Here is a 13,729-nt window from a genome sequence, read left to right as displayed (position 1 = left end):
GGGTTAAATTAAATAGTCAAATTCAAACAAACTCGTCACTTTGAAATACGTTACTTCACCTTTGGCACTACCATAGGGGTATATTTGCAGAAATGAACTCTTTTCTACAGCCACATTCTAATGTTCTTGTCAGTTAACATTGTGAAGCACATCCACTAGCACTATGCAGTGCCCTACAGCAATGTTTATGCACCCTTTTATTGTCCTCGCAGTGGTGTGTCGTTCTGAACACCTCCTGGAGTACCTGAAACAAAGCGCACACAAAAAGAAAAACACAAATTTGATATATATTAATTAATTTAATATATATATTAATTCATTCCAGGTAGTTTGCATATTTAAAATTACATATATGGTAACCTTTTAAATCAATCTATATATTTTTAATTAAATCTTTGAATGTGCCTGTGGTAAATAAACACGCCTGCCCTTTGAGCCCTTGGCTGTGTTTACACAGTGACATAAGCAGAGAGACACTGTTAGCTGTACAGCACATGCCAAAGTATCAGGGTAGACTGCAGGGAGGGAGGCAGTGAAGTGGCACTTACATATCTGCTCAGCTGGTTTATATTTATCATCAGCCTGGAACGACACTCACAGTGGAGAACAGTGGTTAGGTATTAACCTAGAACTGCATCTTACAAACAAGCTGGTGAGTGTACAGAAACGGCATTGTTTGGTCTGTGTTGTTTGAAGATATCTACAAGTAAAACCTCATTAATTAAAACTCAACCACTCGCTGTAATCTGAGAGTACATCCCTCCTGCTGTTCAACCAAATCAAAAAAAAAAAAAAGACAAAGCGCTTTAAGTGATGAAAATCTCAACCCTATCGAGTTTTTCGCTGTGCGTTGTCCTCTGTGCACACTCAGTACACACGAGGCTTGCGTCGGGGTCGAGTTGAAGATTTTAAAAAGAGGAATGGCCTCTTGATTTTCAGTCCTCAGAATCTGTAGCTGGGCATTATAAATTGTTGTCAGGGCCTGTCGTGCGATGCGTTTGGGAATTTAGTTGGGCTTTTTAACTTCATGTAACTGTCCAGTTTAACCATGTTCAACAAAAGAAAAACAAGGGGTTCGTTACTGTCCAGATAAACAAGGGGTTCGTTACTGTCCAGATAAACAAGGGGTTCGTTACTGTACAGAAAGGTTTGTTTGCACACTTTCTTCTTGTTGGGTTAACATTCGCATTGCAAACCAGCCTACCGGATTACTTCTGACTGAGAAAACACAGAGAGTGCTCTCTTGTAAATTGCCAGAGTGTATTGCAGTGCTTTTGTTTTTTTTGCAATAGTTTTCACTGGTCTTTGTATACATGCAGTGCTGTAGTTGTGTTTTAGATACACTGATATATACCCAACATTGTTCATTTATAAAGCCCTGATGTTAATAAAGCAACTACAAGGTAGCATAATGGACCTTCTGAGATACAGTAGACCCTGGTGTACCATTCTGTTTACCCCGTTGTGTTTTTGACTTACAGGGCATCCACACTAATGCAGAGATGCCGGGATCCTGGATAAACCAGACAGCCCCCTCTCTCCCTACCTCCCAGAACAGCCACTCTGTCTTTGTGTCTGGGATCAACCCCACCGAGGATCTGAGACAGGTGGATGAGCCAGACGACCCCATCGCTAGAGCGGAGGTTCCCAGAGCTGGGTTTACCCAGGCAAGCAGTCCTCTCTCACCTCTTCCCCTTCTCTCGCCTCCCCTGGCACACCTTGTTGCCCTGCCCGAGATCAATAGCAATAACCCTATGAAAAAGATGGAGGGAGAAGACTCTCGCTGTTCCAGTGTCTGCAGCTCTTCTGTGGAGAGACGTATTCAGTGAGCGAATTTCCTTATTTTGCCATCAGTTTTCACGCACCAGAAATGACACCCAGAGTTCTTAATTTTTTTGTTGGGGGCGGGGTTTGAATTTCAGGCAGGAGCAGAAGTGGCAGCTTTGGCACGAGTTCATGCACGCCTACTCCCGGTTCAACGACTGGCTGCGATTGGCCGAGAGCATGGCCTCCTCACCAAACTCCGCCCACGTGCTTTACATCACTGCGAAGGAGGAGCTGAAGAAGTTTGAGGTGAGAGAAACATGTAGACCTGTTTTTGGAATCAACTTGGCCCCTTTTTTTGGTAAAATAGACCCTTACGTTTTTTAGCGTTTCTGTTGAATACATTGAGAAAGCCTCTTAGACTAAACTTTTATCAGTATTTCTATTGGAGACGTTGAGAAAGACTTCTAGGGTCGCCACATTTGCCACAGAGATTATTTTAGTGTTCCTAAATTTCAGCAGCACCGTTGCGTGGATAATAAACTCTTCCAAAAAAATTAAAGTTTAAATGAATAGGACTTTTAAAAACCGCAGCTTCTATTTCTGCCCAGGCGTTGCAGAGGGAGATCCGGACTCGCCTGTCCGAACTCGAGTCCTTGAACCTGCAGTACTGCAGGCTGGTGAAGGACACGGGTCTGGGGGCAGGGCCAGGGGAGAGCGGACGTCTCCGCAGAACAATGCAGGATGCCAGCCAGCGCTGGGACGATCTGAGCAAGCGCACCGCTAGCATCTGCCGCAGGCTCCAGGTACTCTTAGCTATATCTTGAGAACCCCTACCCCCAAATCTGATGGAACTTGGTATGGGCATTCCTCAGTGTAAGCTCTTGAGGTTATCAGAATTGCAAGGGACCATTACGTTGTACAGGAGACTCCAGGTACTGGTGAAAGCAGTAAGAAGCTGCATTTCACCTTCCTGTGTCTGGGGTGTCCTCTCAGTTTCCCCGCCCCTCTGCTTGCTCCCCAGCACTTTGTGAGGCAGCGCGAGGAGTTTGAGAGCGAGCGGGAGAATATCGGGATCTGGCTGGCCGAGATGGACCTGAGGCTGGCTGAAGTGGAGCATTCCTCAGGGTGGAACACAGCCGACAAGATGAAACAGCTGCAGGTACAGTCCGAGCGGGGAGCAGGTACAGTGCAGCATACAGCAATTGTGGATAAAATCACACATGAGAGCAAAGTATTTGCCAAGGATTTCAGCACAACTCGATCTGCATAGAACACCACACTTAATTCCAGTGTTAAAAAAAATCATAATGATTACAAGAACTGCTGTTTAAACATGAACAGGTAAAATTGTCTCACATGTTCTGTGCACGCCTTGACAAGTCCGTGACTGGCCGATTTCTTACAGTTTACGCAATCTTGAGAGAAGATGCACCATTCATCTTTTGTACAGAAACACCTGAGCAATTGCTCCAAGTTTAATTTATCAGCATGACACATTTTCATGTGTAACAAAAAATATATTCCATCAAGCCCGCAGCCTGTCCCGTGGTGTTGGGATTGATGCTGTAGTCCTGACTGTCTCTCGCTCTCTCTCTCTCAGGCGTTCCAGCAGGCAGTGTGTGAGAACGCCGAGCGGCTGAACGGGTTGCTGGTTCGAGGGGAACGGCTGATCCAGCGCAGCGAGCCGCAGGACGCAGTCGAGATCGAGGACTCCCTGCAGGAGCTGCTGCTGTACTGCACCCGGGTCTTCGAGGGGGTGGGGAGTCTACACACACGCCTGCTAAGCATGAGGCTGGTGAGAGAGGCTTTCACAATCCAAAGAGCAGTTACCGGCCTCGCCTGCTTTATACAGCCTCCAATCCAGTTTCACCAGTAACGTTTTATATTGAGCGTTATGGAGACGTATTTAATATGCAAAGTTATCCATGTTGTGTGTTAATAAAGTCAGTGGCTGTGCCATGCATGTGTGCATCATTAGACTTCCATTGGAGCTCATTTGAATGGTAAGTATGTTTTCTGAGACTTGGTAGTGTCTTGTTATGCAATGCAATGATAGACAGACACATGCATGGCATAGCTATTGGCTGTTTATTAATATGTAACTAAACTTCAGCAAATGATTGATTACAAATTGATTTAAATACTTCCCTATGCCCGTCACAGTAAAGTGTTCCCGTTTGCCCTTCAGACTTGTGATCGAGTATGTTTTGCAGTCGTGACTGTGCTTCGGTAACCCTGTTGTGTGCCGCAGGTGTTTGAAGATGTCTGGATGTCGGGCTCAGACTGCCTCTCGGAGATCCTCTGGGAGGACGAGGGGATATACGACCGGAGCAGCCCCTCTGACCAGCAGCCCCTGGCTCCCAGTGTCTACACTGGTTCCAGTCGGGACTCTCTGGCCCTGGAGTGGGACCCCTCCGTCGATGTGGGCGGGTCCGCCTTGCACGACGACGCTGACTCCTCCTACTTCAGCGCCATCACAGGTACGAGGAAACGACAGAATAAAATTATTATTTTTATTTTTATTTTTTTAGCATAGGGTTAAATTGAAGAAGCGATCAAATTGATTGAGTTTCTTTGGCAGGTTTGCACCACTTAGAAAAAGCCTTATTGAAGCAGCCTTCCACCAAGAGAAGATTTCTGAGCTCCCTGTACGCTCGTCTGGGCACTGAGCCTGCAGAGGTGAGGGGCCTTCCAATGCACCGGCCTGCGGGGGGGCTGCTATTCTCTGTCTTTCCCTCTGCTCCGAAAGGAGAAGTGTCTGGAAGACGGGAAGAGCTCCTCGCATGTAGTGATTAGCCATCACGTAATGAAATTGTATTGCCGGTTTCACATTCGCTCCATTTTTGCATATTTTATTTCTCAGTGTATCAGAAGCAACAGCGTGGGGTGGGGAGACAGCTTGACTGCGGTTCCAGACGCTCAGGTTTTAGGTGAGTCTGTATTGTTTTAACCTCAACTGCACGGCACAAGAGATTAAGGATGCCAATAGCTCACCTAGTTGGGATGAAGTCGTGCAATCGCGGTTTGAATCCCGGCCGTGCCGAGTTGCAGATATCTTGGACGTGCTGGTGTTCCTGTAGGGTTAAGGAGTCTGGAAATCCCCTCATTTGGGGAATAAAGCGTTTACTAATCCCTCCCCCGGGCTTATATATGGTGGTTCTATTGAAGATGAAACAGCTTCCATAGACTCCCAGGTTGTAAACGCAAGGTTGGCTGGAGTGTGAACTGGGTTCCCGCCTTCCTTTCTCAGGTGTCTCTCCTGAAGACCTGTCCAGTTCCTCTAGATCCTTTATGTCTGCCGGACACTTCCCTGCAACGGAACCAGTCACCTTTGACCCAGAACGCATCAGCGCCTGGCTCGGCCAGACAGAACCTGCTCTAGAACACGCCCGGAACTTTCCCAAGGAGATGTGCGGCAGGGCAGACCGTCTGAGAAGAGGGGCGGTTCGGGTAGGCGTCCTTCCCTTCTAGGGTTTGTTTTTGCCGTTCCTGGTTTGCTGGCCTCCCAGACTGAATTACTTGAAGCCAGAACATGCCAAGCCTTTGGGTCACATTTACCCTAGTTTTAAGGTTTTAAAATGTTACAGTGAACATAAAAACTGAAATCGTCGCAATTGTATATAGCACGAAAAAAAAATAGCGACGAAAGCTTTTTCAATTTCAGCATCTATGGCTCATGCAGGTGTTTTTTTTTTTTCTTTTTTCGGAACTTCTAAATGCAGCACAATACTTTCCTATAATCCCCCAGTGACCTGATGATGCAGGACAAGAAATTCCTAATTTGGCCGCATTTGTTGGCCTGGGCTGGTCAGCGCCAGCCAGCAGTGGAAACGAGGCACAGGGGTCTATAGGAAAGAGAACTCCACTCAACACTTACTGGTAGAGGAAAGAGAACTCTAGGTGGTGTTGTTTCTGAATATGGCTCATCTACCTTTCCTGCAGGATCATCGTCTCCCTCCTCAAGACACAGGGGTGTGTTCTGTAGAAAGAGACTCCTTACAGCCGAAACTCAGTGCCTTTCCCAGTCAGAACGGGTGCCAGCTTGGCATTTGTTCAGTTCCCACATGGAATAGAAGAAGAAATTACAAAAATCAGGTCAGAAATCATCTCGAATTGAACTGAATACATTGTCGATAGATAGGATAGGATAGGATAGATCTCTTTAGGGAATTAAACATCCCTGTTTACAATACATAAAGATTAAAACCGGTTTAAAATGTTAATGCATAGTAAATCTACCAAGACAAGCCATAACAGGAGTCCTGTAGAGTTCATAATTACTATTAGTGTATATTAGATTCTATGTGTGCTTGAATAATAAACAATGAATAACAAACTTACCCTGTACAGTTAAGGCTGTGTAAAACACAAAGCTCAATGGCTACATATTTTTCTGTTTGTTTGGTTTTTTTCATAGTTTCGAGAGATGCAGCAAAGTTCTCCTCGCCAGGCGGAAGTCAGGATCACCATCGAGAATGAGTAAGTCGCCATTTCATCTTGGTCTGAGGATCCTGACAAGCACCGCTGAGACCGTCCACCGTGCCAGAGATGGTCAACCGTGGTCCTGGAAAGCCACAATCCTGTGGGCTTTCTGTGGAACTTTAAAATAATCAACGACTAAGATCTGGAAAACATTGTAGTGTTGACTAATTAAGAAAATAATTAAGAACTCTGGTGGAACAAAAGCCAGAAGACTCTCCAGGACCAGGGTTGGAGATCGCTGCCCTATGCTTTTTTTAAACTTTGCTATGGATTTCACTAGAAGGCTCCTAGCCCATTGAATGGTTTTTCTCTTCACTCCAGGTCTGAAGAGGATGATCCCGTGAGGTCCAAACGTCTCCTATGGGTTCTGAAGACATCCTTGTCCTACCGCCTGGTCAGAGTCGCCCTCTTCGTCCACTTCCTGCTGGCTGTTCTCTTGGGGGTGGTCAGCCAGATCCCGGTCAGCGCGAAGGACTTCAGCTGTCATCACGCCAACAACTTTGCCCGGTCTCTCCATGTCATGCTCCACTACGTCAATGGACCACCCCCGACGTGAAGCCAGCGAGCGAGAGAGGAGGACCCCAGGAACCACCCTCAGGGAGCATCTACAGAGCTTCTGCAGACAGCTGCAGTACCGCATTGAGGATCTGTGTGTCTGTCTGCAAGCTGAGCGCTCTGGGAAAACCCTTTCAAACAAAACTATTGGTCACAAATGTACCCCTGAAATATCTTTCCTTTTAAATATGATTTGGCTATATATATATACATACATACATACATACACACACACCTCTGTTCACCTCTCAACGATAGTAGAAGTTACTTGATAAAAATTTAATGCGAAGGACACACGAGAGACAGGCTGGTTTTTAAATCTTGGACTGCAGGGAAAAGAATAAATAAATAAATACATATTAGTAGAGAGCTGTGAATATACTTATTATACTGCCAGGGAAATACTGTGAGGTTGTGGAGTTAGTAAATACATATTACTCAACGCAATCCAAACGGGTTCGGTTACAGACTTGGGCTGGAACCAGCGGTAAGCAGTCCCAGTTTGGTACCGGGAAAGAGAAATAATTTTTTTGAAATACAGCGTTAAGCATTACAGACACACTCCATCTTCCATGAAACTGTTGTACAGAATGCAGGATACGTGGCTGTCAAGATCGGAAGGTTGTTAATATCAGTCATTCAGCGGACACTTTTATCCAAAGAGACTTGGAGACTAGGGGGTGAACTCTGATTTAACAACTGCTGCTGCTGCAGAGTCACTTCCAATAGGACCTCGGTTTCTTGTCTCATCCAAAGGACAGCTTGTCATTCTTTTTAAACACCTTGTGCCTTTATAAAAAACGCCTTTGCTTTTAGAACCCGTGTGTAGGTCTGTGAAGGAGACCCACAGGATCTAGCCCAAGACTGTCAGCTGCTTAAAGGTTTGACTTTGCCTTTAAAACGTCGAAGATATGTCTAGAAAGAGGTTAGTGTTTTTACCCATAATCCCTTAGATTACTACACTTTTTTTTTTTATAACAAGGAGAAAAACGAACCAGACTCCTGGTTTGACAGGCAACATTTTTAGACGTTCTGACTGTAAATAGCTTTTAAATGGTATAAAATTAGTAACAACCAGCACAGAATTGGCTTGTAAGTTTAGTTTTTCTTGTCTGACAATTTGTCTTTGCGCTTGTGTTGAAAAGTTATGAAGAAGTGATGTGCTGGCGTGTTTGGTTTGACTTCCCTTTCACTAGAAGCATCGAATCATGATAGTCTGGATTAGATAATGTAGCACAGTTTGGAACAGACCGGATCTTAAATCCAGTCTTCAGGTTTTTGTCAAGCCACCTCTGCACTGATGTGTTGTGCGCATTATAAAATAAGTTTAGTATCAAATGAGGGAGAAAAAAAAAACCATAATTCATCAATAAAATAAACTGGATGATCATTTCTCACTTGTTCAGCATTGTTTTTGTGTTTCGATCGTCCTCGAAATGGAATAAGTTTGCACAAAGGTTTTTATTTTTTATTTTATTTTTTTGCAAACATTTTCTCCACCTTATCCCCCAAAATACTTCCAGCGATGATGTGCGATTTCCGCACGCTTTTCCCAGAATTGGGACGCTCTAAAAAGATTGGGGGGGGGGACGACTTTGTGTTGTGTGAATATTATTAACTGTCCTAACCCTGTGATTAGGACACTTCATAATAATGCCAATTTTTAAAGGAATAAATATTAAGAAATCATTTTTTTTTTTAATCCATTAGTGCTTTTATTTAAAGCGTTTCAGTACCAAAGGCTATACATTATATTCTGTAGCATGCACTCTTCATCCATTTCTTCTGCAAATTATAATTAAGGTCACACATCACAAGTCTGACGTGTGTTTTTGTATGCATGCGGATGGGGGAGGGGGTATTTACAGCTCCACGTAGGGAGGGGGGAGAGGTATTCAACGAGATTGGATTTTTGACAAAGATGTATTTCATACTTCCAGTGCCATGGAGATTGAAAAAGCTTTTAGGTTGAGGGTATAAATCTTGACATCAGGAGCAGAATGAATCCCCCGAGCATCACTATTAAGAGGTAACCTCACAAGCGAGATGAATTGAATTTTACATCTCCAGCAAAAACTGAAAAGTTAAAAAAAAAACCTGACATTTCTTTTTAATTAGCTTTAAGTCAATTTTTGTCAGTTTGATTAATAAATAATATTTTGTTGTTCATGTTCTGCTGAGCTCAGTGAAACAGACTTAATGGGAAACAGAAGCCACAGGAGAAGTCCTAGCCAAGCTGCCACAGTGTTGCTGAACGATGGACTCTACACGTCAGTGCATCACCTTCCTTCTGCATGAGGGGTTAGAGCATTTTACAGCACCAACAGAATTGGCCACGAAAACAAAAACAAAGTTTAGCTAGCTTGGCATGGGTTTAAAGAATGCAAACGTCAAAATCTACAACAGCTAGACCACACACATCTAGCTATAGATATGACAATAAGGCACAAAACCATGCTGGAATAAATATGCTTGGTTCTGTAAAATCATTTTTTATCTGTAATGACTACAGCTTCAAGCGAGATTGGGGAAAAAAAAAAAAAAATTTAATTCATCTGGTCTCATCCTCCTTGCAAAGAAATGTGTAGCGGGGATGCAATCTCATTCCGCAGATCAGTCTTCAGAAAAGCACTGTAGGGAGGGAGAGAGGGGGATGCGGAGAGAAGGAACACAAACAGTTTCTGGCTGAATGCTAATTGCGGATTGAAGGAAACCAACAGGATGAAAATAATTGAAGCAGAGAATTGCTGTGCTAATATACACTTCAACCAAATTAAGTATAATTTAAGGGTTGATTTGCCCTTATAATGTTGTTGAAGCTAACATTATGTTGTTGAAACTGACACCATGGGATCCTTCAAGAAGCTGCTTGATGAGATTTTGGGATCAATAAGCTACTGACAACCAAACGAGCAAGATGGGCCGAATAGCCTCCTCTCGTTTGTAAACTTTCTTATGTTCTTGTAACTCGCAGCTGATTTTTGCAGTGTTTACAGTACCAGCACTCCTGTGGATTGTACCAGCCTAAATATATATAGATATAAAACAGATCATAAACACATTAAAAACAACTTGACGAGCTGCAAGCGCACATTTAAAAAGTATGCAAATATATTTGTAAAGATAAAAGCGAAATTGCAAATGGAATATTTATTTTCTCTGTCTTAAGAAACCCGTCCTGCAAAAGCAAGCAATTTGTTCATGGTATATTTTGCCAAAAATGTAATAAAATGGTATTATAAAATAATTATAATTTAAAAAAAAAAAAACACGAACATTTGTAGCTTTCGAAGAAAAACAATTCGATAAATGTACAACATAGAACAATAAAACGAAAAAAATTGATAAAGAAACTCGGTACCTGAATAGTCATTAACTATGACATCACAAGAACAGTCACAGATTTAAATAGAAACGAGTGCGTGTGGTTGCCATGGCATCAAAAGCCTCTGAGCACCTCCAGTGTTTGTTTTCAAAACACGCTTTCTCTTGACAAAGGTGTGTTAAACACACCGAAACGTTGGGAAGTTGGCTCTGAGTAATAAAAAAAATGCATACAGGCTATTAAATCAGATCTTAAAATAACACGAAGGAATGAAGAAAGCAGGGAAATGTTTACGATACATGCACATATATCAAAAGGCAGCCAACGACAATGCGATGTCTGCTAGTATAAAGATATTGCAGGACAGGTGACAGGGTGGAGGGGAGGGAGGACGGCTGTGGGTTTGGAGTGGATTTCAAATTCGAAGAAGAACAGGAGACACGCACACCGGAGTGGAGCACTCTGAATTAGATTAGCGGCTTCCTAGTTTGCCATCAATCTTGTGACTCAGCCTCTCCGCTTCGTTGCAATCGCTTTGCCAACAAAACACAAGCTTTCCACTGCTGAAAATAAAAATCTAATAATAGCACTGTATATATTAGTCAGTGGTGGTAACAGGAATATAAATATTTATTTGACAAAAGCCGGAAAGGAGCTCATGTTCTTAGACACTAGTGTTTGCTTGAGGAGTGGTCTTGCGCACAGCTTTACCCTTGCATGAGTGAATAGGTCCATTATCTGACCCTACGTGGCACTACCTATACAGTGCAAGGATCAGTCTGTTTTGAAAGCATGTCTGTGCATAAAGCGAACGGCAATCACGGCTTCAACTCATATGGGCTGTGCATTATTTAGGGAGTGTGGATAGGCTATTAGTCACGTACGCAGAGGGGAAAGAAGAATGTGGTTGATTTGCAAAATAAGGCAGCAGGGTTAAATTTGGCAAAAGAAAAAAAAGGTTATATTAGAAATGGAAAGAACATGCAAAATTGACTCGCACAGTCAGGGGAGCGTAGGGGTCCGCAGTGTGTCCCCTGGTAAAGGCACGGCCGCGTGGTGTGCAGGGTGAGTCGCACAGTCAGGGGAGCGCAGGGGTCCGCGAGGGTCTCCCCTGGTAAAGGCACGGCCGCGTGGTGTGCAGGGGGGAGTCGCACAGTCAGGGGAGCGCAGGGGTCCCAGTGTCTCCCCTGGTAAAGGCACGGCCGCGTGGTGTGCAGGGTGAGTCGCACAGTCAGGGGAGCGCAGGGGTCCCAGAGGGTCTCCCCTGGTAAAGGCACGGCCGCGTGGTGTGCAGGGTGAGTCACACAGTCAGGGGAGCGCAGGGGTCCGCAGTGCGTCCCCTGGTAAAGGCACGGCCGCGTGGTGTGCAGGGTGAGTCGCACAGTCAGGGGAGCGTAGGGGTCCGCAGTGCGTCCCCTGGTAAAGGCACGGCCGCGTGGTGTGCAGGGTGAGTCGCACAGTCAGGGGAGCGCAGGGGTCCCAGTGCGTCCCCTGGTAAAGGCACGGCCGCGTGGTGTGCAGGGTGAGTCGCACAGTCAGGGGAGCGCAGGGGTCCGCAGTGCATCCCCTGGTAAAGGCACGGCCGCGTGGTGTGCAGGGTGAGTCACACAGTCAGGGGAGCGCAGGGGTCCGCAGTGCGTCCCCTGGTAAAGACACGGCCGCGTGGTTTGCAAGGAGAGTTGCTATGGATTTCACAGGAAGCATGAACTCTCGTGGGTTAGGGAGGCATCATCATCAGGAACTGTTTCTCCTCGACTCTCCCCTCCCCTGCAGGGCTGGCCTTTTTCCTTCAGAGGCTGGCAGCTCGCTGGTGCTCGGAGGACACAGACTAGCTGTAATTGAAACATGATTTCCTGCCACAGTCTGCGCTACGGTTTCTTCAGGGCATAACAATGGTCTCCCAACAGGGGTTTTGTTCCAACTTCCAAACCAACAGTCATTTTCTTTTCATCTGTAGTCAATGTGGCAGTTGGAAGACAGCCAAGGGGCTCCAGAAATGACACAAAGGCTGAAGAAAATCTAAGTGTGCTCGGGCTGATTCATACTAATCAAAGGATCCAGATTATCCTGTGCCGAGACAAAGCACCTCTTTAAGCACCAGTACGTTCTGATGGATCAAAGCGAGTCACTTATTTGAAGAAAACGTGCGTGGAAGTACTTGATAAGAAGCTCATTTTTTGAAATGCATTTGCCTGGAGTCTGACAGCTCATAATTGTGCTTGGTAAGCTTAGACCTGACATCATGGGAACAGCCTTATATAACGACAGATTTGTTTCCCGGAACGAACTGGCATTTCAGCCTGTTGAATTGAATTGAAAGGAAAGGCAAGGGCTCGACATGAATCTCAAACCGTCCGATTCAAAGATTAATATCTTCACCATTCACCTGAAGAGCCAGCTCTGTAGTCGAGAGGCAAGTGAGGATCTTATGCTGATGTCAGTATTATTATTGCATAGCACCCTCCACCCCCCCCCCCCCCCTTCTCCCGACTCCCACCCACACACGTGCACCAAAATAAGATGGACAGAGGAAAATCAGACCTGACAGTGCCCCCAGCTTGCTGCAGCTCTGGGCTCCGAGTCTCAGGGGAGCACAGCAGACTTTCCACCCCGCTTCATTCAAGCTGTCAGAAGCCATTAGGCTTGTTGTCTGGAAGAAGATATGAAACAGTTACACTGCCCTCCTTTCCCTGTACAGGTAGTCCTTGGAGGTTAGTACTCACAAGGCTGACTGAGTGAAAGGAGTAGGACTGCTCCCTCCAGTCCAGGGCAGGCTTGAGGCATGGAGACTGAACTGCTCCCTCCCTCCGTCACTCACCCCCCTAAGATAAAGGGGGCTCCCTCCAGTCCAGGGCAGGCTTGAGGCACGGAGACTGAACTGCTCCCTCCCCTCACCCCCCTAAGAGAAAGGGTGCTCCCTCCCTCCCCCTGAGGCACGCAGGGAGACTGAGGTGCTCCCTCCCTGTCTGTTAAATGCGTCTTTTCTCTCGTGACTGGAATTGACTTGCAGCAAGGAGATACAGATTTCATATATTACAGAATACATGTCAGGAATTTGCATAACAAAATAAATTGGTCACATGATGGCCAGTTCACACTAAAGTTGACCTACATATTAATTGTTTTACCAAACCATGTCAATTTGGCACTTACTGAAGGAACCTGTCTGCTGAACTTCTTTTGCCAGAAAACATTAGCGAGAAGGGAATGAACATTTGACAGGAAATGAGCTATTTAAGATTTTCAGATGAGCAGTCTAATTAAATATTAATTGGAAAGCCAGTTTTACAAGCTTGGCACCATTTAGTTTAACCACAGGCAAGATTTAATTTCCCTGGTAAATTAGGAGAAGAAATAAAGAAAACCATTTGTATCATTTGCATGCTAGGGTTCTTTTTTCATGTCTGAGGGAACTAATGTATTTTTAGTGATTTATTGTGTCAGCTATCATGTTCAATAACAAAGACATTATGAATAAAAATGACAATTTAAACCCTGTTTTTGTTGTTTACAAATTAATTTAAAAAATATTACTGCTTTGCTAATTATTATTTACAAAAAAACAAATCATAGAAAGGGTGCTCCCTCCAGTCCAGGGCA

At 44.8% G+C, this 13,729-nt stretch overlaps 1 protein-coding gene across 2 annotated transcripts; it reads left to right on the top strand.

Annotated features, from left to right (window-relative positions):
• Nucleotides 1-325: 325 nt before the first annotated feature.
• Nucleotides 326-9,670, top strand: LOC121304930 (nesprin-2-like). 2 transcript variants are annotated; one of them, XM_041236368.1, is made up of 13 exons: nucleotides 326-652; nucleotides 1,482-1,825; nucleotides 1,923-2,073; nucleotides 2,376-2,570; nucleotides 2,789-2,926; nucleotides 3,368-3,562; nucleotides 4,019-4,247; nucleotides 4,349-4,446; nucleotides 4,631-4,697; nucleotides 5,018-5,217; nucleotides 5,710-5,862; nucleotides 6,185-6,246; nucleotides 6,571-9,670. In XM_041236368.1, exons 2-13 carry the CDS (start codon nucleotides 1,503-1,505, stop codon nucleotides 6,803-6,805), a joined length of 2,046 nt encoding a protein of 681 aa, XP_041092302.1. In that variant the 5' UTR covers nucleotides 326-652; nucleotides 1,482-1,502; the 3' UTR covers nucleotides 6,806-9,670. The 2 variants fall into 2 exon arrangements, with proteins under 2 accessions (XP_041092302.1, XP_041092301.1); XM_041236367.1 differs by having other exon boundaries at nucleotides 326-1,825.
• The last annotated feature ends 4,059 nt before the right edge of the window (nucleotides 9,671-13,729 follow it).

Source organism: Polyodon spathula, chromosome 40 (genome assembly GCF_017654505.1).
Source record: "Polyodon spathula isolate WHYD16114869_AA chromosome 40, ASM1765450v1, whole genome shotgun sequence".
Classification (NCBI taxonomy): domain Eukaryota; kingdom Metazoa; phylum Chordata; class Actinopteri; order Acipenseriformes; family Polyodontidae; genus Polyodon; species Polyodon spathula.
This window is presented reverse-complemented; position numbering and strand designations above follow the sequence as displayed.